At 42.0% G+C, this 27,918-nt stretch overlaps 1 protein-coding gene across 1 annotated transcript in view; it reads right to left on the reverse strand.

The window, feature by feature from the left end:
• The window catches only part of MYLK3 (myosin light chain kinase 3), a 55,703-nt gene that overhangs the window by 11,909 nt on the left and 15,876 nt on the right, over positions 1 to 27,918 (reverse strand). Inside the window, exons 2-8 of the mRNA XM_090062918.1 lie at positions 13,158 to 13,248; positions 11,382 to 11,817; positions 7,428 to 8,005; positions 5,387 to 5,492; positions 3,758 to 3,851; positions 3,292 to 3,401; positions 1,590 to 1,731 (exon numbers count right to left, since the gene is read on the reverse strand). Coding sequence (XP_089919044.1) covers positions 1,590 to 1,731; positions 3,292 to 3,401; positions 3,758 to 3,851; positions 5,387 to 5,492; positions 7,428 to 8,005; positions 11,382 to 11,817; positions 13,158 to 13,248 — 1,557 coding nt within the window. The remainder of the gene's footprint in view (positions 1 to 1,589; positions 1,732 to 3,291; positions 3,402 to 3,757; positions 3,852 to 5,386; positions 5,493 to 7,427; positions 8,006 to 11,381; positions 11,818 to 13,157; positions 13,249 to 27,918) is intronic.

Below are 27,918 nucleotides of genomic sequence, written 5' to 3' on the forward strand. Positions count from 1 at the left end.
TTTGACATCAGGAAATGAGAGTCTGTTCTAGCAACTGATGGGTTTCTGCATTGGCAATCTCAAGTGTTTTGCAGAGTTCTTCTGGCCTTTTTGCATTACGCTCTTTTTCATTTTGGAGCCAGCCTTTGACTGCACCAATTGTTTGAAATTCCTCTCTCAGGCGGTCAGAAATAAGACATCAGTACCAGGAAGATTACATATGAGTGGAGCTGCATGTCCTCTTCACACAGATCCTGTGAGAAGGAGCTGCTGGAAATGTTAGAGTCTAGGATTATTGTTCTACATAGTACACTCACAGGGACAGCACAATAAAGAGATGACAGGCAGTTGTGGATGTTGTTAATGCTGACTGAGCCAATACTACTACCCCCACTCCAGCATAAACATCAGTGCAGAGCTGTGGTCCTCTCCCAGACTGGCTATGCCTATCTGGGGCACAGCGTTGCCTAGGCAGCCTGTGCAGAGAAAACTACTTTGCAGATCTACTTAGGAACTGGAGGGGGAACAGTATCACATTTCCAACAGCTCACATGTGTAAATGTCCTCTTCCATCACCGCAAAGGCATCTTTTATTTTTGATCAGGCAAATTTCGTGGAAAAAGAAGTGTAAAATATTCAGAGATTTTTTTCCAGAGGGACTTTACCACTCCCTCCACTATCACCATGGAAAGGGATGGTTGCCCTAAAGGAATTTGAATTCCTTCCTGCCGCCATGAACTACTATTCCCAGCTTTGGCACAGCTGAGAGATTATGTAATGCATTTGAAAGGATGCCCCTTTTAGAGAAGAACAAGACTGATCCCTTTGGAAAGGAATGGCTTAGTGGGCCGGCCAGGTGGCTGTGGTCATAACCCAAGGTGTAGTCAGAAAGCATGGGTGTAAGCCTGAAGGCCAAAAAGAAACCTGCAAAGCTGTTGCTTTCTTTGTCAAGGCAGACACAAGAAAAAGTTTTAGTTTTGAAATAAAAGATTTTTTTCATGCAAACCCCACCTGCCACCCACCCACACAAAAAACCCTACCAGCTGTTGGAAGGATAGCCAGCATAATTTGCTTTGTGCTAAGCACCATACAAATATATAACGAAATGAATAAAATGAGAGCCCCTGTTTCAAAGATCTATTGACGAAACATCATTGGAACATATTAACATTTTACAATGCCTCAGGTTCAAGCAGGCAACCACAGACATGCACAAACATCTCAGGAAAAGGCAAGACAGATGGCAGGTCTTTTAACATAGAATTATAGAAAAAAATGGGATGAAGCTATGCAGGGCATACTGGTTCTGTCAGGTGGCAAGCCAAGAAAAAGAGCAATTAAGTTTCTAAGCTAAAACCTGCAAAAGCAGGTGAACCTGTTGCTTATTTCATTATATTGAAGATGAGCCATTAAATGGGCAATTAAAAAATGAATTCCCAATATCCTTTGCAGCAGCTGTATTAAGTCAGTCTATTTTGTTTAAAAATAAATTATAATGAGAAAAGGAAGAACCCTGCGCAGATATTTGCAGCTGTCATCCATGTGGACTCTACACAGCACAAACTGTAGGTCAGCAAAACCAGAACAAGTTAAAATCTGCAATTACTGACCTTTAGATCTAGATGGAGTATATACTGCTGGTGTAGGTAATGAACTCCTTCACATATCTGTTTGGTAAAGAGTATTGCATCCAACTCAGTCAGACTGTAGTTTTCATCTGTGATTCGGTCGAATAATTCACCTCCATCAAGACTAAAATGATGACAAAAAATGCAAAATCCATTCAAGTTCATTGTTGGTTTGATTAATTTTGAGGTCAAAACAATGTCCCTAATTCAGAAAGATACAACACACAATGCTGGGCACAACAGTAGTCCCACTTATTTCAGTGAGATTATTCATGTGCTTAAAATCAGGCATCAGTTTAAGTACCTTGCTGAACTGCAACCTTCCTGCTCATATTCAAAGAAAAATTAACAAGACTATAAACCTAGTACTGGCAAATTTCATCCACTTATGCATTACTTATTTTACTAGACTGGAGGAAAAGAAAAGATTATAACCTGTGCCAATTTTTATAAGATTATGTTACTGTATATATAATATTAAATGGAAATTAATTCAAGATGTGACTGGGATGAGTTCAGAAAGACAACAGAATGAAATAAATGGCAGATTTAAATATCCTCATTCTAAATGTCTTTCACATTTTTTATTTTCCTTTTCATCCATTAATGTGTGTAGTTGGGTGTATTCCCTTGTAATCCCTATTTAGAGCATTTAACCAATTGCTTCTGAAATGGCAATGCAATTCTTCTGCCACCACTTTTCCTTGAAGATCCCATTTTCTTTAAAACAAGAAACTGCTGACTTTATTTTCAGCCAGTCTATTTATTTATTTACTTATTTTATTTACTTGAAATGGGCTATAATTGCACCCATAAAAAGCACTGTCTTTAAAATAAAATCCAAATGTAGAGTCATCTTCAGCTATTATTCACAATACCGAGAGTGTGAAAATGTCATGAATTTACCCCAGATTACATTAACTGTCTAGCTCCAGTTTTTCTAGAGTACCTGTCACCAAAATCTCTCTTGGTCAGGGTTTGCATTGCATCCAAGCATGCAAAAATGCAGCTAGTTGAATTATCCAAAGTGCCTAGATTGCAGACAATAGACAAGACACCTAGGAAAATCCCAGGAGATGCCTATCTGTGCTTTTAAGCACTTACATATTTGCAAAAAAAGTCTTGCTGTTTCTCTCTTCCCTCCATGCTCAAACCCTTCTGTTTCCACTCTCTCTACTCATCCAGTTCTAGTCTTCTATTTGAGCCTCCACAATTTCACTACTACTCTCTATTGTCTCATTTTCAAAGCTGCTGTAAACACACCTTTTCTCTTGTCTGGTTTCTGTTCCTTCTATCTCCACTATGACTTGTAATTTAACACCAGGAATCCTTATGGATCCCAGTAGATACTGTTGTGTGGTGTCTATGAGCCATACCCTCACTAATAAAAAAAAAAAGCATACTGAAGTCCTTTTTGTGACAGCCTATAAATCCTTCTATACTCTCTGTAATACAAAATGATATTCTTACCTTTTATGTTACAATCATATCATATAATCACTTTACCTTAAAGGGTTGGGTCCTAAAAATATACATTTTTCTTTAGAAAATGAAAGGAGCCCTTACTCGGGTCCAGAAACATTCATAATTTTTCCTATACCTTGATGCATTTTCCCATACCCACCAATGGCTTGAAAGCAATCACAAAGTTCTGCTGTTAGGTCCTAATATCATTTGAACTTACTATTCCACAATCAAGGTGAAGTTGTTCTTGGATTGAAAAGCATCATAAAGCTGAATCAGATTCACGTGGTTTAACTGGTTCATGATGTTAATTTCATTTTTCACCTCCTCCTGAAACATTATGCACAGGAAAACACCAAACAGTGAACCACAAGTAGCAAATACTCTCAGCTAAGAATGAATACTCTTGCACACATTCACGTAAGAGCATTCATATAAAACAGCCATTCCCCAGACTCCTCAAGCAAACAAGAACCTGATCTCACACATGCTGATGAACACCAAATGTGAGATTACAAACATGAACAAACCATGTATGTCGAATTTAAGTAAATATTTCCTAAGACTGGTTTTGCAGAATGCCATGCGGTACTACAAATTAAATAGACTCTAAAAAAGGATGTGCAGATTCTTGTAATAAGCGAAAAGTGCAGTGACTGCCCAGTTACACACACACACATCATTACCTTTTCCTTTTCTCCTTTCACTTTTATTATTTTGGCCGCTAGATTGAGACCAGTTGATATCTCTGTGCACTTGTGAACTTGACCAAAACGCCCTCTGTTGATGCAGAGCAAGACATGGGAAAATGGCTTAGTACAACTTGCTGTAGCAGCCTTTCAAACAACTATTCTTATCATTGATTAAAAATAGCATGGTACAAACTGAAAAGAATCAGGTGGTCAGTAGCACAAATCTCCTCTTTCTCTCAGCTTATGAAGGATTAGTTTTATCTTTCCAGCCAGTTGTTCCGTTCAATGGTTACATTAAAATTAGGCCCCCTTTGTATTACTACATTTCCCAATGACATGATGACCTGTTGATAGTCTTTTTTCATTCTGTAACTGTACACGCCGGCTGTCCTTCAGTGATACCTTAATGATGAATATTAACAAGGATATTTCTGGTCTGATCTCATAACTTTTTAAATGACAAACACCAGTAACTCCAGGAAACACTATTCCATGTCTTGTACGATGTAAATTCTTTCCTATATCATCCATACATTTTAAGACCTTGGAGGATGATTTTTAAGCTACATCACCATTATGTCTGCACACATTGGTCATGTTTGCATTTAGCTCAGCAGGGAAGTCACACATGATAAGTAAGTGCAGCAGAGTGCAAAGGCAGCCCTGCAGGTGCAGTCTTCGTGAGTGAGACCCAAATGAAAGGTAAAAACAATGGTAGCTTGAAGACTTAACCATTAATGCTCTTTATAATGTGGTTCAACGGTGTAAAATGACTCTGGAAACAGAAGAGCACTGCTTCACATTCTGCCATTCAATAACTTTCAAGTCAAATCTGACTGGTTTATTAGTAAATAGATACTTTCTCCCAACTCCCTGCTCTGCAGAATCTGACAGTCAGGACACCTCCCCCATCCCCCCTTTTCCCCTTATCAACAATAAAGCCTTTGTAGACAGATCCTAGTTAATAAATCTGTTAATGGTTCACAAGCCACTATAGAATCCACCTCACACTCCCACAGTTTCCCAAATATGCAAATGTGGATAAGATGTAAGGGCTATGTGCTAATCAGGTCACAGCTTTATTTACTTAATTATGGTGAGAATACCTGGAATGGCATTCCTTCCTTCACTATATCCATCATGTGGAGGACTGCTGTTAGCTTCACTCTACTCTTTGCAGCTGGTCCTCAGCCTATGGATGGGAAGCTGCTGGTCTCTCCTTTTACAATTTGAGCGACTAACTGAGCACCAACACCAACCCCCAGCTCTGCTAGGGGACGTCTGTCCTTAAATCCATTCTATCAAGGCGCAAAAAGGGACCAGCTTGGAGGAAAGGCTTTATTCTAATCTCCCCTGGTGCACAAAGGCCAGTGTCTTACATGACCCTTACCCACCCTACCAATGCCTTCCCCAGCTTGCTGGCAGCCTCTCTCTGCCAGTCATCTCTAGGTCTTTTCCCACCGTTCCACAGAAATAACTTGCCTTCCACTTTTGTGGTTGTGAAGTTGCATTCTGCAGAGTTGACAGGAGCAGGTTACTTCTGTTTCTGTGTTTCAGTTATCACAGAGGTGTTGCTAGCTAAACCCTTCACAGCCTACCACCAGGCCAGGCGGACAGACTTACCCGCCTAATACTTCATGCTGACACACCGAGTAACTTGCTGTCACCTCTGCTTGTTTGACATTCACTATGCGATGCTCAAAAGGTGCAGGAGGAGGAGGGCTGTCATCTAAATGGGAGAGAGTTCATTCATTCCTTTGCATTTCCACAAACAGCTGCACATTATCTTATAGTTTCCCAGGAACGTTTTCACTTCCCAGGATTCAGCTTTACCACAGCACCCAGGCACAGCAAAATACAAAGGAGGCCTGAGCCACTGTAGTCGTGGACATGTGCCTCTTTCACTTCACCCCAGAGCTCCCCCCTAGAGTTCTCCTGCCACCTTGAATATTGCCGTCCCTGAAAGTGCAACCCCCAAAAGCCATTATTACCTCTGAAAACTGTCTTGCTGCAACAATATTGAGAGTCTGTTTTCTAGGGAAAAGGACAGTTCTCCGCAACTTCATCTTTCTGTACAGCGGTGGGCAAATAGCATGCAAGTGCAATACTAGTGGGAAAGACAAACAGCTGAATAGTTTGGACCCAGCCAATTATGATGATCTTATAGCCACATTAAAAATAAAGTCAGGAAACTTTAACAAGCCTCTCAATAGTCAACCATTTTCTCTTTCTTAGGTCCCAGGTCATCCTGAAAGCACCTAGGTACATGCTATAACATTAAGCATAAAAAAATCCTCTGTGTCTCAAATAAAATAGGATTGTTCAAGTGCTTTACTGGCTCAGGAACTAGATTTAATTATAGTATTTTGCACTTCCTCTGTACCTTTTTTCCAAGGACCTCAATGTCCTGTGGGGGTAGAAAAGTATTACTATCCCTCCTTTGCTGACAAGAACTAAGGCAGAACCTTGGGAACAGGCTTCTCATTTCCTGGCTTCTACTCCCTCTTTACCCAATGTAATAAATTAACTAATTAAATTAATATAGTAAAAACCTCCTAATCGGGACAATCCCATCAGCTCAACAGCTTATTCATCCAGTAAGAGAAGCACCCACATAAGAAAAAAAAAAGTGAAGTACTGTACTAAATACAAATACTGCAAAAACAATTACATTCACATATTTACCATACTCGATCTTCTTGAATATTCATTTGGCTAGGAAAAGGCCAGGCTTAATATTTCACACCTATCTGACAAACTACAATTTTAGTTCATTTGGCATCAGCAGGGTGCCTCTCCAGGGTTTTTGCTAATATAATGTTCTGATTAAGCAGTAAGTATTGCTGTTCCCCATCATCAAGCTAATTTCCTCCCTGGGGAGATGTCCCAATAAAGTAGTGGATCCAACTAAGTATGACTCAGTTAAAACAGACAGATCCTGAAGTTGTTCTAGGAGCAGAACTCCCAGTGACTCTCCAGTTCCTCATGCAAAGCCAGTGCCAGACTGGACACCCCAGAGCACTATCTATAATGCCGAACATGGTTAGTATACAAATGCTACACTAAAATTCCACTTGCTCACAGACATTTACAACCCCCAGACACTACAGTGGGGCCCAAATTTTGATTTGCAGGTCTCTGTGTAAGTGCCTGGATACAGAAATGACAGAGGAACCAAAGTATCATCAGAAAGAGACTTACAGCTAACAATGCAACAAAGAACAAAATATGCAACCGTGCCTGTGCCCACTACACCGCGTACCTGTGGTTGCTGCCATTCATCTGCTGTCTTGCCCACTTCTTATCTTATATTATATAGACTTTTATTCATATGAATAAAGTAACTCTTTTCATCTACATACATTCAACCTAATTTCTTTTTTAAAAGGCCATTTTTCCAAAAATGACCATTAAGTAGAATCAGAAATTCAAAAAGACATTTATTCTTACTGTGCAGCCGACAGGAAAATTAAACAAAAAGCAAATCTCTTGAATGCAAATACAGTTGTCTGTGCAGCCAAATGTACCGTTGGGTGCTGAATACCTACTCTCAAACTGTAACACGTCCAGTGAGCACAGTCTCAGATGTTATCATGCATAAAATGCTCAAGCAGCACAGAAATCTCAGTTCAAGAGTCTCCAAGTGTTGTTGTGAGCTACTTACCAATAATCACTTCATCCTGCTTGGCCAATGCTTTGCTGGTTTCTGTTGATTTAGTGTTTTCTGTTGCTTTTCCTGTACATTGATTTGCATCACTCTCACTTCCTCTTAAAGATGCATTTTCTAAATCGAATTCTGCCCTCTCAGGCTTAGCATCCTTTGTGGAGCCTTGTGTTGTTTCATTATGGCTTTTTAACGTGGCTCCAGGATCTTGCTTAGTATCCTTTGGAGTTGTGCTCTGAGAGGTTACAGACTTGCATTTCAACTCAGATTTTCCATCTGTCTTTTTATCTGCTGTAGGCTTGTTCAATAGCATCTGTGGCTTCCCTAACCGGAGAGCCTGTTCACTCCGTTTATTATCAGGCTTCACTCCTTTTACTTCCTGAACTGGGTCAGGTCTGGTGTTTTTAGGGCACTGTTTATGTTGAAACTTGTCTGACATAAGTGTAACTCTTTCCACTTCTGAGGATGAGGAAAGAGGTTTGACTTTGGGATTTCTATGTCTATGATCTCCTTGGCTTCCATCCTTGGTTGTCACCATCTTTTGTTGGGCTTCAGTCATCTGAACATTGATGGAAACCCTACAGAGCAAACATTCTCCACTTTAGACAGACAAACAGCTTTCTTTACTAAGCTTAGCAGAAAATCCATATATATTACATTTTAAACCCCAATGTCTAGAACAATTTCTCTACTAAAAATATCAGATACTGAAACTACAAGTGATAATACGGAAAGCCAGCTCCTTCCATCCTGCCAAAGGAAATTTACAATACAGTGAAAACTCTCCGCCACCAAAAAAATAATAATACTTTTCTAATATGCTAGTTTTTGTATACATCTGCCCTCTGCTGGGCACAAAATATAACACATCTGTTCCAGTATTACCAATGTCTGTGTTAAGGGGTGCAACATAAATTATACTGAGGTCACTTGCAAGGCGCACACATACTTTTCAGGGGAAGCCACTAGTAGCGAGATTCACTCTGACAGGATGTAAGCAGTTAATTTGCAAGTGGAAAGCCAGGCTGCGTATGCACGCAGATGTGCAGAATAAGGCATCATTGTAAAGTCAGAACATAGGACTCAGTTTTGCTTTGTAAAGTTTTTTCTTCAATAAGGTTGTTTAAATAAAGAATAAGATGAATCACGATGGTAGCCTGGAGTGGGGGGGGGTAGGTACTTGTTGCCCAGTTGTGCACAGAGTTGGTAGATGGCATACAGCTGGTGTATAGTATAGTTGGTAACTACATACACAAGTGACCAGGTAGATGTCTATTTGCCTGGGCTTTGCATATACAGTTCCAAAAATCTAGTCCATCTGAAGCTAGCTGACAAGAGGCTTGCAAGTTGGGAATTGTGGATTGTTATTGTGCATTATTCCTATCACAGCCTGGAACCAAAAATATGAAGTTGTACAACTGAATTCTATAGGATCTTTCCTTCGGTTAAAGTTATTTTCTTTCAGGCAAGGATTTTTTAGGGTGATATCTTTTATTGGACCAACTATATGAGTGGGATAAAGTCAAATGAGCTTTCAAATACAAGGTGTTGTTCCTCAGGTAATTTCTTTAGCATTCTAGACTCACTGAGAAACTGTTTTGCATTAATCTGAAGTTGCTCAAAGATCATGGGGATTATAACAAACTTGCTATATTCCATATTTGTGTCACAGCTGCTTATACAACTATTAAACTCAGGGCCAAAACCTGCTGCTGTGACTTACATGAATACTGTACCTCATTTCTTTGGGACTTGCAGGCATTCATGTGGGTTACAAACTTGGGCTCAAGATGTTACATAATTTTTTTAAAAGAATGCATCTACCTAATTTCCCCAAATTACTGTAATTCTCAGTAGAACTCAGTTTAAAATATTGCTCCTCTTATAAAAGATGCTGAAAAGAAATTTTTCTACATTTTGCATAACAAATCCTGCATTGTTCACTCTTACTTCAGGCATCTCCGAGTTATTTACAGGATAATCCCTCTGTAAAGTATTAGGAATCTGAAGTTCAGTAGCAGTGAGCTATGAAAGCAGCTTGGAGCAAATACCTCTCTTACTAAACAAGCCTGAACTCGAGAAGGAACCTTGGGCATTTCTCCAAACAGCAGAACACTGTTCTTTTTACATTTCTGCATCGGTCTTTTGAGTTCATTGATAGCTGCTTCCCTCTAACAGAACAGAATCTGGCCTACTCATTCTGACCTCATGCTCCAAAAAGAAAAAAGAAAAATCTTAATGAGTGCCTTATTTATGGAGAAATTAATGCCCAAAGACAGGAAGATTTATCATCTTGTTAGAAATGGAATATTGTTAGAAATGGAGTATTGTTAGAAATGCACAGCTTGCATCTTGCACCTGATAAGAAAGAAACACTGCCAAGGACTTTTTTCCTTGCCCAGCCTTGCCACAGCTTTTCTTATACTAAATCGCAGACTCTCCCCCAGCTTCTCCCTAGCCTTTCTCATGCAGATTACAGAAGCTGGAATTCAACTGACTGTGTCCTTGAAAGGGTGGGGTTTAAACTCTTGGTGACCTATAGTACTCTCTGAGCATGCTTAATTAGCTGATGCATATTTACCTCTCCGCCCTGCATACTTAAGTAGTTAATTATAATATACATGCGATGTATGTAGTGATGTAACCACATGTATGCTTGTATGAAATGGAAGTGAGCTGTAAGAGTTCCTGTTTCTGCACACGTGCCCAGGAGGAAAAAGATAAATACAGCCTGCAAAATTCCTTGGTGGGTTCAGAGTAATCTGAGTTTTTGACTCTGCTCTGACCCTATTTGCAAATACACCTTTTGTGCCATCTAATGAGTGTGTGTCTGTGATTTTAGTGGCCTCCAGAGAAACAAACCGCTTTTAAGCATCAATCTTCTCACATTCCTATTACAAATAAAAACATGCTGTAAAAAACACTGTCTGATTTATAATGAAACTGTAATTGAAGCTGATCTGAATGCACTTTTTTCCCCCCCACTTCCCAGCTCTTGTGTTCATGGGGTTTCCACACATTCCCCCACTCCACGCATTTAGCATTTGTGGAGTGCACTAGTAAGACAACTCTACTATCTTCTTCTACTCAGCCACTGAGCACGAAATGGCAATGCAAGCTTCCCCCACTTCACCCTGCTACAGCCTTGCACCAAGCTCCTCCTACAGGTAAATGGAATGATAGTCTCCAGGCCTTTCCTAAATTAGCCTCTCTTAAAAAGGTGCCAGTCACTGCCCCTTGCACTAATGTTTTCTTCAAATGTGGATCCCTGTAATACAGACACCTAGACAGAGATGATGTCTTTTCAGTTGATTAATTTGGTTCTTCAGTGTCCAAATGCTTGTATTGCATTGAACTGCGACTTCTCCCTCTTGCAAACTGCAGTCCCAGTTGCAAGCAACAATCCCATTACATCTTTTATATGGCAAGGCTTAAAATTAAACTAGTCTTACCTACGACACAGACAAACAAAAATACTGAGGGCTCAGAAGGTAAGCAAAAAGCTGTTGTAAATTAAACTGATCAAAAACAGTCCAACCCCTGAATTTGTGTCAAACACTAATGCAATTATATCTTCAGTCAATGTCAGATGGTAGAAATACCTCTGTTGGAAAAAAGGAATTCACAAAGTCCAGTTAAATGAGTAAATCAGATTCTTATCTCCCTGACTCAAGTCACCTCTGTTACATTAATGTACTACATTATTAGCACTTTTTAAACATTAAACCTTGTTGGAATACGCAAGGGACCTAAGGTGACTCTAGATCTTCAGTTAGTTCCTGGTCTTGTATGGCTGGCTTTCTACAGGGTCACAGCCAGGAATCTTCCTGCCTTTGAGCATTAATTTCTCCATAAATAAGGCACCCATTGAGATCAAAGGGTTCTTTTAATTTGTCTTTTTTAACAGCTGAAATGTTTCTAACTGCCCAGAAAAGTTACTGACTGGGCCCTTACCTTGTGCGTATCACTTTATATTCTATTCCAGATACAGACTTGGATGTGGATGGCATTGCTCCGAGAGATGTAGAGCACATTGTAGAAGGTTTGCTTTCCTTTTCTTTTGATTTCTGACGTGCAAGCATTTTGTGACAATCTTCCTGTCTGGGCGCTTTATCCACACAGCGTGCTTTAACAGGAACATTCTGGCTCTCCGAAGGATCTTGGTTTATGAAGCCAAGACCATTATTTTGAACAAAACCTGCTATACCAGCATCTTCTTTCAGTGGACAGCTATTTGAACTACTTGTTGGAGTGGCAGGTTCTACTGTCAGTGGATGTGATATCCTGTCTTTACTTTGTGGACTGGAGTCAATTTTGGAGACTGCAGTGCTAGAGTTCACCTTTTCACATACTCCATTATTTTCATCCAGCGTTTTCTCCCTTTTGGTGTCTGTGTAAGAAAAGGTATCAATAATGAAAGAAAATACATGGAAAATATTACAGCATGACATACATGATAGAAAAGTACATTCATAGCCAGGATGTGTTAGATTCCATCAAAAAAACTGCCATCCAAATACAGCTTTTCTGAAAGGGCTAAAAAACATCCTCTTATGCGGGTCTGAGCTCATAGAAAGAAAATGTCCAATATTTCCAACCCAGATATACACGTTAATAAATTACTTAACAGATAGTTATTCAGCCCTGTTAAAAGTTAAAAAAAAAAAAAAAAACACAAAAAGCCACAGTATTTCTGAATAAAAATATTTGGTAAGAGTCAACACAAGGATATTCAAGACTATGGGCTAATGTAGTTCAAATGGAGTAGGAAAAGGGACTTTCTTGGTCATGGTAACACCCATCTGAGTGTTCATGCTTCAGAGAGTAGCAGTAATGTTGCAAATGGAACAGGACTCCAAGAAAAGATGGGTCTCAGAACAGTAACCCTCTACCCATGGGCTTATTAAGACACAACAGGTAGGTCATATTGTGGTTATTCTGCTAATTACCTCTGCTTTTCAACACGTATGATGCTGCAAGAGGCACCTATAAAGGAAGTGAAAACCATTTTCTTCAGGACTTTGGGATTCTACTTGCATAGAGGACCTGTACAATCAGTGTTATTTTCATTTATTCTCCAAATTAGTTTGCTACTCAGTCCAGAAATACTGGGAGGATTTTGAGTCAGAATTCTGAACCAAGACAGTAGGAAGGTTTTGGTCTCAACTGGAAGAAGATTTTGATGATTTGTGGTAAGGGCTCTGCATCTTCTTTACAGTTATGTACACCACTTCTGTAAATCCATTGGTGTCCACAACAGATGCCTTAAGGAAACCTTCCATCAGACAGATCCTAAGGACGAAAGCCTTCTCTAACCCTAACCCAATCATTCATGACATCTGCCAGCCATTTGGAAGACTCCCAGTTCAAGAGTCCCATAAGTCTGTTCATATTTGGATTTCATCTCCACCAATTTCCTTTATGGGTTTTCTGTGTGCTCTTGCTATTGTATCATCAGCATGCCAAAACAGACATGGTCTACTTTGACTCAATTATATATCATTGCATAATTATAATTCCATAATTAATGAATTATTGACAGGGATTTTAGAAGTAAAAATCCAATAGTGTTTCGACCAACATGGGTCATTTTACTCAGCCACCGCTAGCTAACTCAGAAGTACCTATAGGTATATAGATACTTTTGGATCATTCATTCCCAACTTCTAAGTATTAGAATAACCAAGTTCTAGAGCAAATATCTTTGTTAAAATGTGCATGTACACGTACCGTCCAAAGACTCCCTGCTGTCAACCTCGACTCCTCTATTTTCAGGTCCATGCTTTGGTTTTGCACCCTTCTCTTCATTTTTATCTTTAGTCTAAAAAATACAATTGAACATAAAAGTTATCAAGAAGGTTAAAGGTGTCTATTTCCCACTGTATCACATTTGTCAAAGAAATGAGACCCTAAAAAAAACAGGTAGTAAGACCTCAAATCTGCCATGCTTTCATTATATGATGTCTTTTCCCTTCACTAAAATTCCTGCTTTAAAATAAACAAATACATCATCTTCTACCTTTTGAAGCAAAATTGCGTCATTTCATAGTTCTAAAATAATTCTTACTTCTCAAGACTGACTGCAATGATATCTCCCCAATATACAGCTACATCATGTTTTTTTAATCTGAAAGGGGAGGCCTTAGATGAAGATAGGTAAAGTTGGTTCCATTTCTTTTTGACCAAAGAAAGATTTTTGTTTCACAAAAGGGATATCCTATGCACTGAAGAATATTAAAGTTTTATGGACAACTAGATACTCTATTAGACAAACCACTTGAGCAGTTCCATTGCCTGATTTGGGGAATATTCCAATATCTGGATCTCTTTTTTTTGGCTATAGCACATCTCTTCCTTTAATTGAAAAGGCACCAGTTTCAGATGTGGGGTGTTTGTAGAATACCTTTTGCTGATACTGAATCCTTTCCCTAGCAACAGTCCAACTTGAACATAAACCTAAGTCTGCTATTTGTCCTATCACTAATAAAAAGCTTCCCTTCTCTTCCCTCCCACTGAAAAAGAGGTACTTAAATGTCACAGCCACTTTGGAGTACAACACTGAGCCTGCCTGTAATGATGATCATGGAGAATGTCTGCAAAGGCCTTGAGTGGACCTGACAATCTAGTGCAGTTTCATAGATATCAAAAGTCAGAAAACTTTGAACCTGTAAAGCTCTTAATTTGTGGTTTATTGTGTTAATTTGGAGCCAGCTTGGCAAACTCTCCCCCAAGGACTTTACTACATCCTGTTACTAAGTCAGCAGGCAGCTTATAAAAGGAAAAAACCAAAAGTGGCCCACCATACTTAGAAATACTGGATGAAGTCACTGTTATGAGCTTGGGTGCATTGACAGCAGCTGTGAAGCAGAAACAAGCAAGTAAAGATTATTTTCAAAACAGCAATGCAATGCAGTCCTCAACTGGTATACTTATTCTGAAGTCAAGAGGCGAGAACAATGTGGTATAGCGTTACCTGAGCAGCTTTGAAATAACTAGCTCAGGACCCATTTGAAATCTGGACACAGCAGTCCAAACTCACCACTTAGTTTCACAGCAGATAAATTAGTCTGTGCCAAACTCCGTGTTGTCATCCTACTACACTGCTTAAAGCTAGCTCTGGCATATCTACATTACACAACAGTTGCTTCCACGACTGCAGGACAGACTTACCCTTAACAACTTAGTCCAATGTTATGGACAAGAAACAAATGAAGGGACATTGATGGTAACTTCCCAAAACCAGAGCTCACCATGAAGCTGCCTGCCTGCCAAGAATATACTGCCATTTCTGTAATGGGCAACAAAAAAAAAAAAAAACCAAAAACCAGATGGGACTCAGAGACCTGCACTCTATGCCCACCTCAGACCTGGGCTGCTGGGGGACTTCAGGCAAATCACTTCACCTCTATGCCTCAGTGTTCCTAGTAACTATTCTGACTTTCTTTACACAGCAGTTTGAGACCTACTGATGAAGATTTACTTAAGAGCTAATTAATGTTAACACTATACTATAACTACAAAGAGTACATGGTCACTCTATTTTATTCAGAGCCCTCCTAAAACACCCGTCTTCTGCCAACTGTTTCAGTGATAATCTGCCCCCCAAAAAAAGTTTGTAAGTTAGTTAACCATTTTGAAATGGACACTTCCCTGGTCAAAGTCCTCTGTATTTGCCTGTCCAATTTGGCTTCTAAGATTCCTAGAGCCACTATCACATCTGCCCCTAGACGTTGCGTGGTGCCAAACACGTGGACACTTTCAGGAATGGTGGCTTTTACTTAGGCACATCAATTTTAAATACTTTTGTATGTTTCCAAGCAGATGTTGCACAATTCCATTGGAACAGATTGTAAATAATGGCAGCATCCCCAAAACAAGAAAATTGTGCATGCAATCGGGTGTTAATCTCAACCTCAATGGAAATTAAGTTACAAAAACCTCCCTCACAGTCTAGCACATCTATCAGTCTCCAAAATAACAGGATTTCTATGAAGACATGGACCAGCAGACCTATGTCAGAAATCCTGCACAACATTTTCCTTCTGTGTGCTGTTGTAGGAGTTCACATTTACATGCCAGAGATTACGTATTTTTTTAATGTTATTTTGATTTGAGCACCTATGAACTATAAAGCAAGAAGCATTCACAGAGCGCCTGGGGGCAAATCACATCTCTACCACTCCCACACTCTGAGGTCCTCTAAAATTAACTAGCATCCCACATATGCCTCTTTGTACGGTTCTGTTTCTCACATTGGGACACAAACAGTAATAAAGACTCAGTATGCATCATGACTGGATATTCATGATAGGAATAAATTTCATTCTCAACAATAAGGCTGGACAGATGAAACTGAGAATTCAGTCTGTGATCCCCTGAGGTTGTATAGAAGTAAAGGCAGGTTTTGGCCCTTAATGGCCATCATGATCAGTCAGAAAATAGCATCCAATTCAATCAATAAATACTTTACAGTGCACAAGGCAGGCAAGGTTCTTTGAGAAGATGTGATATCTTTTATTAGACCAACTGAGTAGTTGGGAAAAAGTTCTTAGCAAGCTTTTGGGCGTAATCACCCTTCTTCAGGCATAGGGAGTCTCTGCTGTTCTGAGTTACATTACAATGTACAAGCCATTATTGTCCATTTAGGGCTGAACCTAACTTGCCCTCCACTGCCCAGGGGTAATAGAGGGCAGAATTTGGTCTTTCAAGTTGAGAGTTTCTTGCCATACGAATCTAGTTTTACACTTGTCTAAGTGCTTACCACACTTCTAACAATACAGACATAAATACCCTACCTTCTTTCCAAACAAATATAAGGACTAAGTCTATGCTTCAAGAAGCTTCAGCTAAAAGGAATTGTAACAACTTAATAAACGGTAGCATTGAGACAGGAAAGTCTAAATATGCGTATGTGCATGCATCAAATAAGGACTTAAATCAGAATGTCTGGGACCCTGCCCCTTACACGGGAACAATCAAGAACAATAAAATAAAACCCACCTCCACAAGGATTTCAATCAGACTCCCTTTCTTCCAGGGACAACTCCTTTCAGAATGAAATCCACTACTCTAGAATTTTTCAATGTCTCTCCCATGAGCGCAATAACTTTATCCACTGTGTCAACCTTGTCTTCTATCTTTTCCAGCCTCTCTCTATGCTTTGAGGCATCTTGCTGTGTAGCTTTCAACAGCATCAACATTTCTGAGTACACACTTCAGATATCAGTCTGATGAACACTATCCTCCAATTTTAGGCCTCTTTTTGCTGTCCCTGTCTTCTCAGCAGGTGCTTGAGGTACTATTAGCTTGTTAATGCCTTTTTCTATATCGTCCATGCTTCGGTTAACCTTCTGTAACTCACCTTTTGCATCTTCTTGGAAATTCAATAACTTGTCTACTTTTTCAGTCCAAAGATTCAATGTTTTGTCCATCAGGCTTAAATTATTCCCTCTTGCAGACTGCAACCTAGTCATGACTTTTCCAAATCAGTCCACATGCTCCAAGTTACTCTCAGACATCATGCCCAGGCAAGAAGTTAATACCAGTGAAATATAGTTGCCTCCGTGTCAAAGGTACATACTAAAAGATTATTCACTGAAAGTTCATCTTCCTTAGTTACTCCCTTACCAAAGAACCAAGGATGAATTATTTTGGTTATTAGAGGTGCTAGGAGCAAGTCACCGGTCAGCCATTATGTGAAAAGACTTCATTTTTGTGTTATCTATTTCTTACTGCATGCTTTCAGTGACGGAGTTAACTTGGCACTAGACTAGTTTCTCTTGGGCCTCCTTGACGTCACAAAAAACATTTAAAATTCCTTCTTGAGAGGCTGTTGATAGGCAAGCATCTTAACAATTAACAAGGCCCATAGCGGATCTCTATAGGGCAAAGCAATGCTTGCATGCCTCCCTTAGCTTTCTGCTATTGAAATATACTCTTTCAAAACATTTCTCCTTGCCACAAAAGGGAAGTATAAAAGTGAATTTGTCTGCTGCAATGCTAAAGCTTGGAAGAGTTCTGCTTTGTATCATACACGTGTAACACCCAGCACAGACGCATGCCATCTTTAGGTTGCCTGGCACTTGAATTTAAAAATAGAGCACAATGACTGGTTTGAAATACATTATCTGGCACCAGCACATCTTTGTCAATTGAAACGTCTAAAATTAAATTCTTTCTCCGGGGCCATGAAAGTGCACAGTGTAAAAAGTCTACAGTGAGGTATGCCAAAACGGCTTCCACAATTAGCAGCAAATAATTGGCCTTAAGTCCTTTATAGTTATGCTTTTGCTGCTGAAGTACATTTGTGTTAAACTTCAAAAACAATCTTTCACTGGAATGGAGAGAAACATCATTTTAGGAACCGAGTATCTGAATTGTCCCAAGTACCTCATGAACAGCAATTAATTTACCTTCAGACCAGCCCTTGAAGAAACAGAACTACAATTATTCCTGTTTTGCAAATGAGGAACTCAAGCACTGTTAAGTTAGACAGATCTGGCCACAAAAGCAGTATGTGGCAAAACCAGGAACTGAATCCACGTCTCTTAAATTCCAGAAAGGATAAGGGCACAGACAGGTAATTACATACCCTGGTATAATGTGCATTGATTTTGTACACTCTGTTAACAGTTATATCAGGATAAGGAACTGAAGGATGTGCTCTGACCCCAACGTAATTCAATAGTTGGCAGCTTGGGGGAACAATAGCTACCACAAGATACATGCAGACAGATGAAACTTAAAATGGTGTAAGGTTTATCTCAACTGCTGTGCAAATCATTGCTCTTGGGCATTTGTGTTTTTCATTGTGATCTGGGATCATATTCAATAAGCTTCTTGTAGTATAAATTTAGTGTGCCATAGAGATTTCCCCCACACATTAGCTTCTTACAGTTTGACAAATTTCAGTCTCTGCTATTAATTATTTTCGGCTCCCAAGTATATCCTATCTGAGCTGCACAGAGACTTTCACTGGAGAATACATCCAAACATCATGCGATAAGCCAGCTAGTGTTGTCAAAGCCCCACTTGCAAAAAGGCACCTAAAATAGAGGTAAAACTTGGACTAAAAGGGTGCCTGTACACATGACAGGGGTTTAGTCCCTTAAATTGAAACAGTAGGGTTTTAATTCTGATGATTAAAACCCCACCATTTCAATGCAGGGACTTTTATTACTCTCACTGTGAAGGATCTCCTCCCCCCGCCATGGAGCCTGCTTGCCTCTGCTGTGGCTGGTGGGCAAGCTGCTGGTGGGCCAGGTAGCCCTTCCCTCTGTGGTGGCAGCACCCCACCCAGGCAGGCTGCTAGCTGCACGGGTGCTGCCCCAGCTCAGGCTCAGGCTCAGGGAACAAGTGGATCAGGCTGGGTGCTGCCTCTGAGCTGGGGCAGCACCTGCCAACTAGCAGCCCACCTGGGTGACCCCAGGGGGTGCCACCACCACCAAACAGAAGGACCAGCCCCCCCACCCCTGCAGCACAAGGCCCGCTGGCAGCTCGCCCTTCTGGCAACAGGCAAACTCTGCAAAAAAACAAATCAAAGAGGATCAGGCTCCTCACCGCTCTGTTTTCCCCCACAGTGGAGCCTGCCCGATTGAGTTGCCTGAGCTGCAAGGGGCCCCAGTCCTTCCCTGTGTGGGGGTGATGAGCCCTGGGGCCACCCAGGTGGGCTGCTAGTGGGTGGGTGTTGCCTCAGCTTGGAAGCAGCACCCACCAGATCTAACTCTTCCCTGAGCCCACCCCCGGGGAGCAATACCCCCATGCACCATCCCCGCTGCCCTTCTGCCACCTGGGATCACATGGGAATGGGTTAGCTTGCCCCTGGGGCAGCACAGGAAGGCGGCAAGAGGGCGGCTGGGTGTGATGGCAGCTGGAGAAGGTGGCAGGGATGGTGCACGGGGTGCTGGAAGTCCTGGTGGGCTCAGGGAAGCATTGGATCGGCTACCTCCAAGCTGAGGCAGTACCCACCCACTAGCAACCTGCCCAGGCGGCCGCAGGGTGTGCCAGCACAGCAGAGAGAAGAACCAGGGACTGCTCGGCCCTCCAGCAGCTCGCCGCCTGACCGTGGGAGAAGTGGGAAGGCTCAGCAGGAAAAAAAAAAAAAAAAAAGGATTGGGACCCTTGCCACTTTTGTCTTCAGCCCACCTCTTCTGCCAGGAGGCAGGCTGTCGAATTAAAGGCTGCAATGTTCCAAGTAACTACACTGAAAACTAAACCACAGGAGAACGTGGCTTAGTTTGCAACATAACAAACTTATTTAAATAGCCAAAAAAACCCACCATTTCTCTAAAGCTTGACAACATTAAACCGCAAAACTGGGCAATTTTCATCACGTGTACAAGCGCCCAAAGACTGCAGAACAAGTCAGACTCTACTGAATGTGGTGCTGGGGTCAGTACTTTTCAGACTAATCAACTCTAGTTTCTGGAGCCACCTGCTTTCCATTCAAGGTCAAACTTAAAATACATTTGAAGTCTGAGATGTTTATCAGGTGATAATTTCTTCTCCAAGCAAGGGAGGGTCAGTTCCCAGTTATACTAGGAATGGAAGGTTAAAAAGATACAGAATAATGGACCTTAAAGTGTTCATTATAGAATTGTACCTAACAATTAATTCAATAATGTTGCAAGAAAATAGAGTTTTAGGAACACAACATAATGACTAATGAACAGAGTGGGTAAGTTCACAGATCTAGGGAAAAAATTATATACCCTCACTAAGCACATGTTCCCTGCAAGTAGATAAAAACGTACAGAAGGGAGAAAGCTTTTTTTCTTGTCCTAAGGATTTCTGCCTTTCTTCCCTTAACAGAGGTAACCTTAAGCTGTTGCATTCTGTGATTTAAAAGTCTTGCAGGTTCCAAAATGCTTATTCAATAACTAAAACCATCAGGAACTATTAGCATATGTATAATGCTACTCCGATAATCTAATTATATAGTAAATCTGGAACTGTGTGTTCTACTGAGTTAATTTAACACATATGAGATTTACATATAAAAGTATCTCACTGAGTTCAGATACTCTTCTATAGTATTAATTAAATATATTCAGGAAGCATCAGACTTCAAGAAAACAATACTTTTCAGAAAAGTTGTCAAGCATACAGACAGACATGTCAGTCCTCACAACAGCAACCTTTTAAACTCAGTATTTCCTGCCTTCCTTCAGAAGGAAAAAGGCAATTATGTAAGAATACCTTTGATTAGGCCCATTTAAAACAGGCAATTTACAACAAATACTTCATGATAGAGGTGCACGTGCATACATAGTCTAGCAAGATAGAGGCCTAGCACATGGTCATTGGTTACTGTATGCCCAAGGCTGAATGTAAGGTACAGAAAAGCAAGTCTGGAAGGAACCTCCAGGGTTCATCTAATCTAACATATAGACACATATGTGCACAAGATAAATCTAGCTACCAAAACTGCATTATCACAGTAACTGCACATCCAATTGTAATAAAACATAAATGTGGCAGCACAATTGCGCATGCACATAAATGTGACCCTAGTATTTGGATGCAAGCTTCAAAAATGAAACGCCTTTACATGTTTATGTCAAAATAAGTACCAAAGTTAGTAATATCCTTTCATCAGTTATGGATTATTTTATGTTATGTTATTATGGTCATGGACTAAGCTGTGTTGTGCTACCTACTCTCCAAACATAAATGGAAATGAGCACCAAAGACCTTACACCAGAAAAAATGTGATTGGGCATAGCACAGCAGCACTGTTTTCAAATTCAAATTATGTTCAGTAAGCCAGTAATACTTGTCAAAGAGCTTGGTAAATATGGGACCACACCAGAGCTCCATGAGCCTTTGAGAAGAGGCAGCTGCCCTAGGGCTCTAACAACAACCGAGGTCTGTGGGGCAGATCCCAGCTCCTGTTCTAAGGGCACTATCAGCAGTACAATGCTATCACTCTTGCAAGCTGGCCAAGAGAGGCATTGCCCATTACATTCAGCATGAAAGAGATTCCAGGCTACAGAATATAGGCAGACTGGGATCAGCTAGTAAGCTAGGGGAACTCCTGGGGCTACTTTCATTTATAATGGACATGAAGGGACATCGGACACCAGCACAGAGAAGCCAGTAGCTCAAAGGTGGCATGATGCAACTTTTGCCCTCCCCTCTCCACATTATGCCTGCTGTACACTCTGTGTGGAAAGGCAAAGAATCTGTCCCAGTATACTTACATAAAGCCTAGTGATGTCAGCTTTGCAAGAAAGTACCAGTATAGTCCTGCTTCGTGTAACACAAACAGCTGGTGCTGTCTGACACACAGAAGAGCAAGACATGTTCGCAGCCTCTTCTACCCAGATAGGCCTGCTCAACCAACAGCAGTGCTACTTAACTCCCATCTCTGTGCATCTACATACAGCCACCTTATGATCACGTACTGCATAGATGTGCAGAAGGCCCTGGGAGAAAAGACATAATTTGGCCCCGAGATGTTTTAAATGGCCATCGCTACAGAGCTGTTAAGGTGAGCTGGGTCAAGGTACATGCTACATAGGAACAGTATATCCAAAAGGTAAAGTACATCTGGTTCTAAGTAGGACTGTCCCCACTTCCTTTTTAAGTGCACAAACTGAAATACAGAATTAAGAAAATGGTTCAATGGATTGGACTGGTTATTTTGTCTTTTAAAGTTTCATACATTCAACCAGCAGGAATCCTTGGTTCTTTTCACTTTGAATGACAATAGAAAGTAATCTTTACCCATGGAATGTATTTACTGCTTAACTTTTGCATTTTGCTGAGGCTGAAGAAGACAAGCATTTGGTTCCTTTTACTTACAAGTCTTTCAACTCAATATTTAAAATAAAATAAAATTGCCTGGCTTCCTATTGTACATATTAGACAGCGGTCTTGGGATAATACAAAATAGTGCTTTACCATAAAAAATGAATGAATGAAAATTGCCTATTAAACTCACTTTTCCATTGTTGCTAAAAGCAATAATTTGCATTTATATACTACCATCAAACAGTGTCCTGCATCCCCAACACAAAACTTAATCTGGAGAACTTAAAGTGCTATGTCAATAATTAACCGTCATAAAGAGTCCAGAACTTCCATGAACTATCACCACCTATCTAGCTACAAGTCTGACAATATGGTCAATGGTGAGACAAGCTGTTGTTTGGCTGACTCAGCCTCAAGGGAGCACAATTAACCAGCAGCATAATCATGGGTAGGCAATGAGAGCATGAACCCTGGGCACTAATTTTGAGGGGGCATGAGAATGGAGCCACTGCTGCTGCTGATCAGGCTGCCACCAGACCAGCCACCACTGTCTAGGGTCACAATAGGCATTTTTTTCTGGCTGTGAGACAAAATAACCCTCTACAGATCAGAAGTGGGTGGACAGGCAGGAACTAGGACCCAGCTACCACCACTGCTTGTCCCTGCAGCAGTAGAGGAAGTCTGCCATTGAATTGCTCTACTGCTGAATGCTGCCAAAGCCCCACAACTATGGGCCATAACCCACAGGCTATAAGTTGCTGAACCCTGACCTTGGGCACAGAACCTCCTTGTTATACTTCTGCAATTACCCTGCCATTTGTAACTGGTCTCCCAATGATCCCTATTAAAGTTGGTCCCAAACAGTAACAAATGAGTGCTGCGATCTTTCACTGTAAACTGGTGGCCTCTCCCCATTAAAAGCTGAATTGAAAAAAAGACTTTTAGCATAACTTTAAAAGCCAGCAAATTTCTTAGGTATGGTAAAGAACTGGAAACTGCCTGAATGTTGGAGAACTAGACCTGGAGTCTACCCTGACATTTGAGGGTATTTTTGGTGCGGAAGACTAGAATTTGTTCCATGTCTGGCTTTGGCCACTCACTAACCCTCCCAATGATGAATTCCCTTATGACAGAAGAATGGTTTAAAACTCCAGGAATTCTACAGTTTTATCATAGATTTCATAGACATTTGGGGTGGAAGGGACCCCAGAGGATCATCAAGTCCAGCCCCCTGCCCCAGGGGCAGAAAGTCAGCAGGGATCCCAGCATCCCAGCAAGACAAGCATCCAAATATGTCTTGAAGGCATTCCAAGTGGGTGCTTGAACCACCTCCGGCAGCAGTCTATTCCAAAACCTGGGGGCTCGGACAGAAGTTCTTTCTTATGTCCAGCCTGAATCAGTCGCGGCAGAGTTTGTGACAGTTCGATCTTGTCATCCCTTGGAGCACTCTGGTGAACAGACGTTCTCCCAGATCCTGATGAGCACCCCTGATAAATTTATAGGTGGCCATCAGATCAACCCTAAGTCTGCTCTTTTCCAAGCTGAAGAGTCTCATGGCTCTCAGCCTCTCATCATAAGGCCTGTTTTCCTGACCTCTGATCATGTGCATGGCTCTCTGCACCCTCTCAAGCTTCTCCACATCCTTTTTGAATTGTGGGGCCCAAAACTGGATGCAGTACTCCAGCTGTGGCCTCACCAAGGCTGAGTACAACAGGAGAATGATGTCCCAGGATTTACTTGAGAAGCATCTATGGATGCAAGCCAGCATTTTGCTCGCTTTACTAGCTGCAGCATCACACTGAAGGCTCATGTTCATCTTGTGGTCAATCATGACCCCCAAGTCCCTTTCATCTGTAGTGCTAACCAGCATAGCACTGCTGAGCCTATAAGAATGCTGCAGGTTTTTCCTCCCAAGGTGGAGAACCTTGCATTTTTCAGTGTTGAACACCATCAGGTACTCATCCACCCATTTCCTGAGCCTGTTGAGATCCACCTGGATCACCCTCCTGTCCTCAGGTGTGGAGGCTTTACCCCAGAGTTTAGTATCATCAGCAAACTTGGCCAGTTTGCTTCTAACACCAATGTCCACATCATTGATGAAGATGTTAAATAGTATAGGCCCTAGGACAGAGCCTTGAGGGACCCCACTGGTCACAGCGCACCAAGACAATTGGGTCCTGTTGACCACCACCCTCTGGGTCGTACTGTGGAGCCAATTCCCCAGCCAGCAGATCGTGGTGAGGTCGAGGCTGCAGTTAGCCAGTTTAGCCAAGAGGTGATCGTGGGATACCAGATGGAAGGCTTTTTTAAAAGTCAAGATATACAACGTCGATCTCTTCTCCCTTGTCCAGGTGATAAGTCACCTGGTCATAAAAGGAAATGAGATTGGTCAGGCAAGACCTACCCACAACAAACCAACGCTGGGTATCCCTCAGGATATTGCCTTCAGCTAGTCTGTTAAGGATGGCCTCTTTGATAATCTTTTCCAAAACCTTCCCCAGGATAGAGGTCAGGCTGATGGGCCTATAGTTAGCCGGATCTACTTTCCTCCCTTTCTTGAAGATAGGTATGAAATTGGCCCTCTTCCAATCATCAGGAACTTCACCAGAGCGCCAAGAGCTCTCGAAGATCTGTGCGAGGGGCTGAGCTATGAGACTCGCCAGCTCCCTGAGTACCACTGGATGTGACCCTTCAGGGCTGGCTGACTTGAAGGTATCCAGCCTGTCAAGGTGTTCCTTCACAAGGTCAGCTTCGATGGAGGGCGAGGAATCTCCCTGACATGGGCCTCCCTGACCCATAGTGGGCAGGGCTGTCCCATGGGACTGGTGAAAAACTGACACAAAGTACCCATTTAGCAAGTTCACTTTTTCCAGGGCGCCTTTCCACTAGGCTCTGATCCAAAAGTATTATGCGTGCTGTAACTATGGGAGAAACTACAGAATGTGCAAAGCTAACAGGCTAGGAACCAGTGCCCAAAAATAAGTTGTCAAAAGTAAAAAAGGTGCCTCACACAGATCAACTCATTAGAATAGTGCATTCGCGTCCAGAAAAACTGAAGGCATTTGAAAGCAATATCAGTGAACTGGAATTTACTTTTCAATATCATAATATGCACAATATTCATCACCTGGGGGGGGTCTGAGTGCACACATGCCCCCATGGGAAAGCCTACAGGGGAAGAGGCAGGGGAAGGTAGAAGGGCTGGGGAGGGGGGGAAATGGGGCTGGGGCAGGCTGTGCTCAGGCTAGGCTGAGGCAGGGGCAATCAGAGCCCGGCGGCTCCTCCAGGGGCATGGGCGGGTGGCTCCCACCACTGCATACACCACAGGGAAGTGGAGGCACATCCCCCCCCACTTGGCTCCCCCCACATTGAGCCACTGTGATTTCCCCACAACCCAGCCCAGCCCAGCCCAGCCAGGGCTCCATTCATGGTAAACGGGGCCCCAGTTGGGCCAGGTCGAGGGACAATGGAAGCCCAGTGGCTCCTCCAGAGGTGTGGCACAGCACCAGGGAACCAAGGAGGAACGTGTCCCCCCGATCTTTGCATGGGGCAAGAGTGGGCTGCAGCTGAAAGATTGGATCTGCCTGCTTCCAGCCTCCATGCCTCGCTGCTGCTGTTTTGAAAGTGGCATGGTACCACGCCGCACCATGTGCCTCGCTGCAGCAGTGGGACTCGCATGGTGCCATGCCGCTTTTGAAGCAGTGGCAGTGAGGCACAGAGGCAGGGAGTAGGCAGAGCCTAGCTCACAGCTGCACCCCACCTTTGCCCCAGGAAAAGATTGGGGGGCATGTGCCCCCCCCTTTGGCTCCCTGGCACCATACCTCTGGAGCAGCTGCCAGGTTCCAACTGTCCCACAACCCAACCCGGCAAGGGTCTCATTCACCGTGGATGGGGCCCTGGCTGGACCGGGTTGTGGGGCAATCACAGTGGCTCATCCAGGGGCGCGATGTCGGGGAGCCAAGGGGGTTTCCAAGTTTCTACTGGAAACTGGACTAAGATCACCAAACTTACCATACAGAAGCCAAGAAACAGATATCAGATGTTGACAAAACTTTAATGTAGTACTGATCTAGGTTAGAAAAACAAACAAACAGCCTCATGGGTCCTTATGCCTTTACCAACTGTGTGAGCTACCGCAAAACAGTATCATCTTAGCACAACACACTTGTTTCAAATGTGTGAGCTGTGTCAAAATATGCTTTAAAAGTACATTAAATCAATCTATTGTACTTTTGCAACTACAGCTTAAGATTTCCCATGTTCTTTTCTTACATCAACTGTTTTGTTTAAGTCTCCAAAAACAATCTTGCAAGCTCACAATTTGATATATGAGCTCACAGGCACCCGTCTGTCAGGTCTGGCCGCAATTGCTTTGCACTGTCTTTCCAAACTAATAAACCTCATTGCAGCTCCTAGAAACTGACATAGCATATGCTGTATCTCCAAATCATTAACAATATTTAAAAAGAAATGTATATTTTTCAAGAGCAGCTGACAGATCTGATGAAGAAAACTGATTAGGGATGACATCTCATTTACATCAAAACCCACAGGAGATGCAGAGATAGCTCTTCATTTAGTTAGCATTTTGTGCACAGTCAAAAAGATAGCAAGTCTTTCCTTTACTCAAAAGGCACATGGACCACAGTGCACCTGGTGCTGATTCATAAACACTAACTTTGCACTCCAGCTTATGTTCAGTCAGGAGTCTGATATCAACAACAACCACATTAAAGATACAGTGGATTAATGTATCTTCCATTTTTAGACTTTTAATTTTTTCCCCAAGGCAGGTGCACAAATATTGTACTGAAAATATGTCAAGACAGCACATAATGTTCTTTGACTGCATTCGTTTACATACTTTTATATCTGCACAGTCCATTCCAGTTGCATCCAAATTAGTGGCTCACCTCCAAAAAGTGAATGCAAAACCATCCTTGCTGGGTTCTGTATTTATTGCTCCATGTCAGATTTTGTCCTAATTCATAATAAAAACTGCCAGGCATGCAAGCTCAGTTCTTTTCTTTCCACTTTCAGGAGTTCTGCAGGCTATGCTAAGGCTCCTTTCCACACTTGTCAAAACCCTTCGTCGGTTTGCACAGGTGTAACTGATTGAATGTCAGCAGGGATTCTGCTGAGGATGCACAAGAAGGAACAGAGTACAAAGCCTTCCATTAGCAGCATTAGTTCTGCAGTAAGGCTAACAAAGCGTAGAAGCCCCGAAAGCTAAATCTTGTCCTCCTATCTGATGCAAATGGCTCCTGAATACGCACTAGGAGCAGATTTGTTACCATTTCTAAATATTTGACTTTTTAAAGAAACATAGCGTCTAAGCAATCTGGAGTTTGCTCCAAAGCCCATAGGCCGCATCCAGATGAGTACAACCATACGCGGTATAGGCGCTGCAAACACACCTGTGGCACCACATACTGCACATTTATATGTTCTCCATGCTGCAAGGGTGGCTGCCCATGCATGCACTTTTCCCCTTTTTTTTCCTGCGGGTTTTTTTGACTCCTGGATATCTGGGGGTCAAAAAAGCTGCAGAGCAGAAAAGCCGAGCAGCACATCCAAGGGTAGCACACACCACTCAAAAGCAGAGCCAGGCTACCTGGAGCCATGCTCTGGCTGCCAGCCAGGCTCCATGCGGCACAATTGCCACTGCTGCAGCAATGTCCCAGGACTCCAGGTAAAACCGCTGGGGCCAGCCCAGTGCTGGCCCCAGCCTCCCCTA

The sequence above is a fragment of the Crocodylus siamensis genome, chromosome 9, assembly GCF_052110815.1.
Source record: "Crocodylus siamensis isolate JL-2025a chromosome 9, ASM5211081v1, whole genome shotgun sequence".
Classification (NCBI taxonomy): domain Eukaryota; kingdom Metazoa; phylum Chordata; order Crocodylia; family Crocodylidae; genus Crocodylus; species Crocodylus siamensis.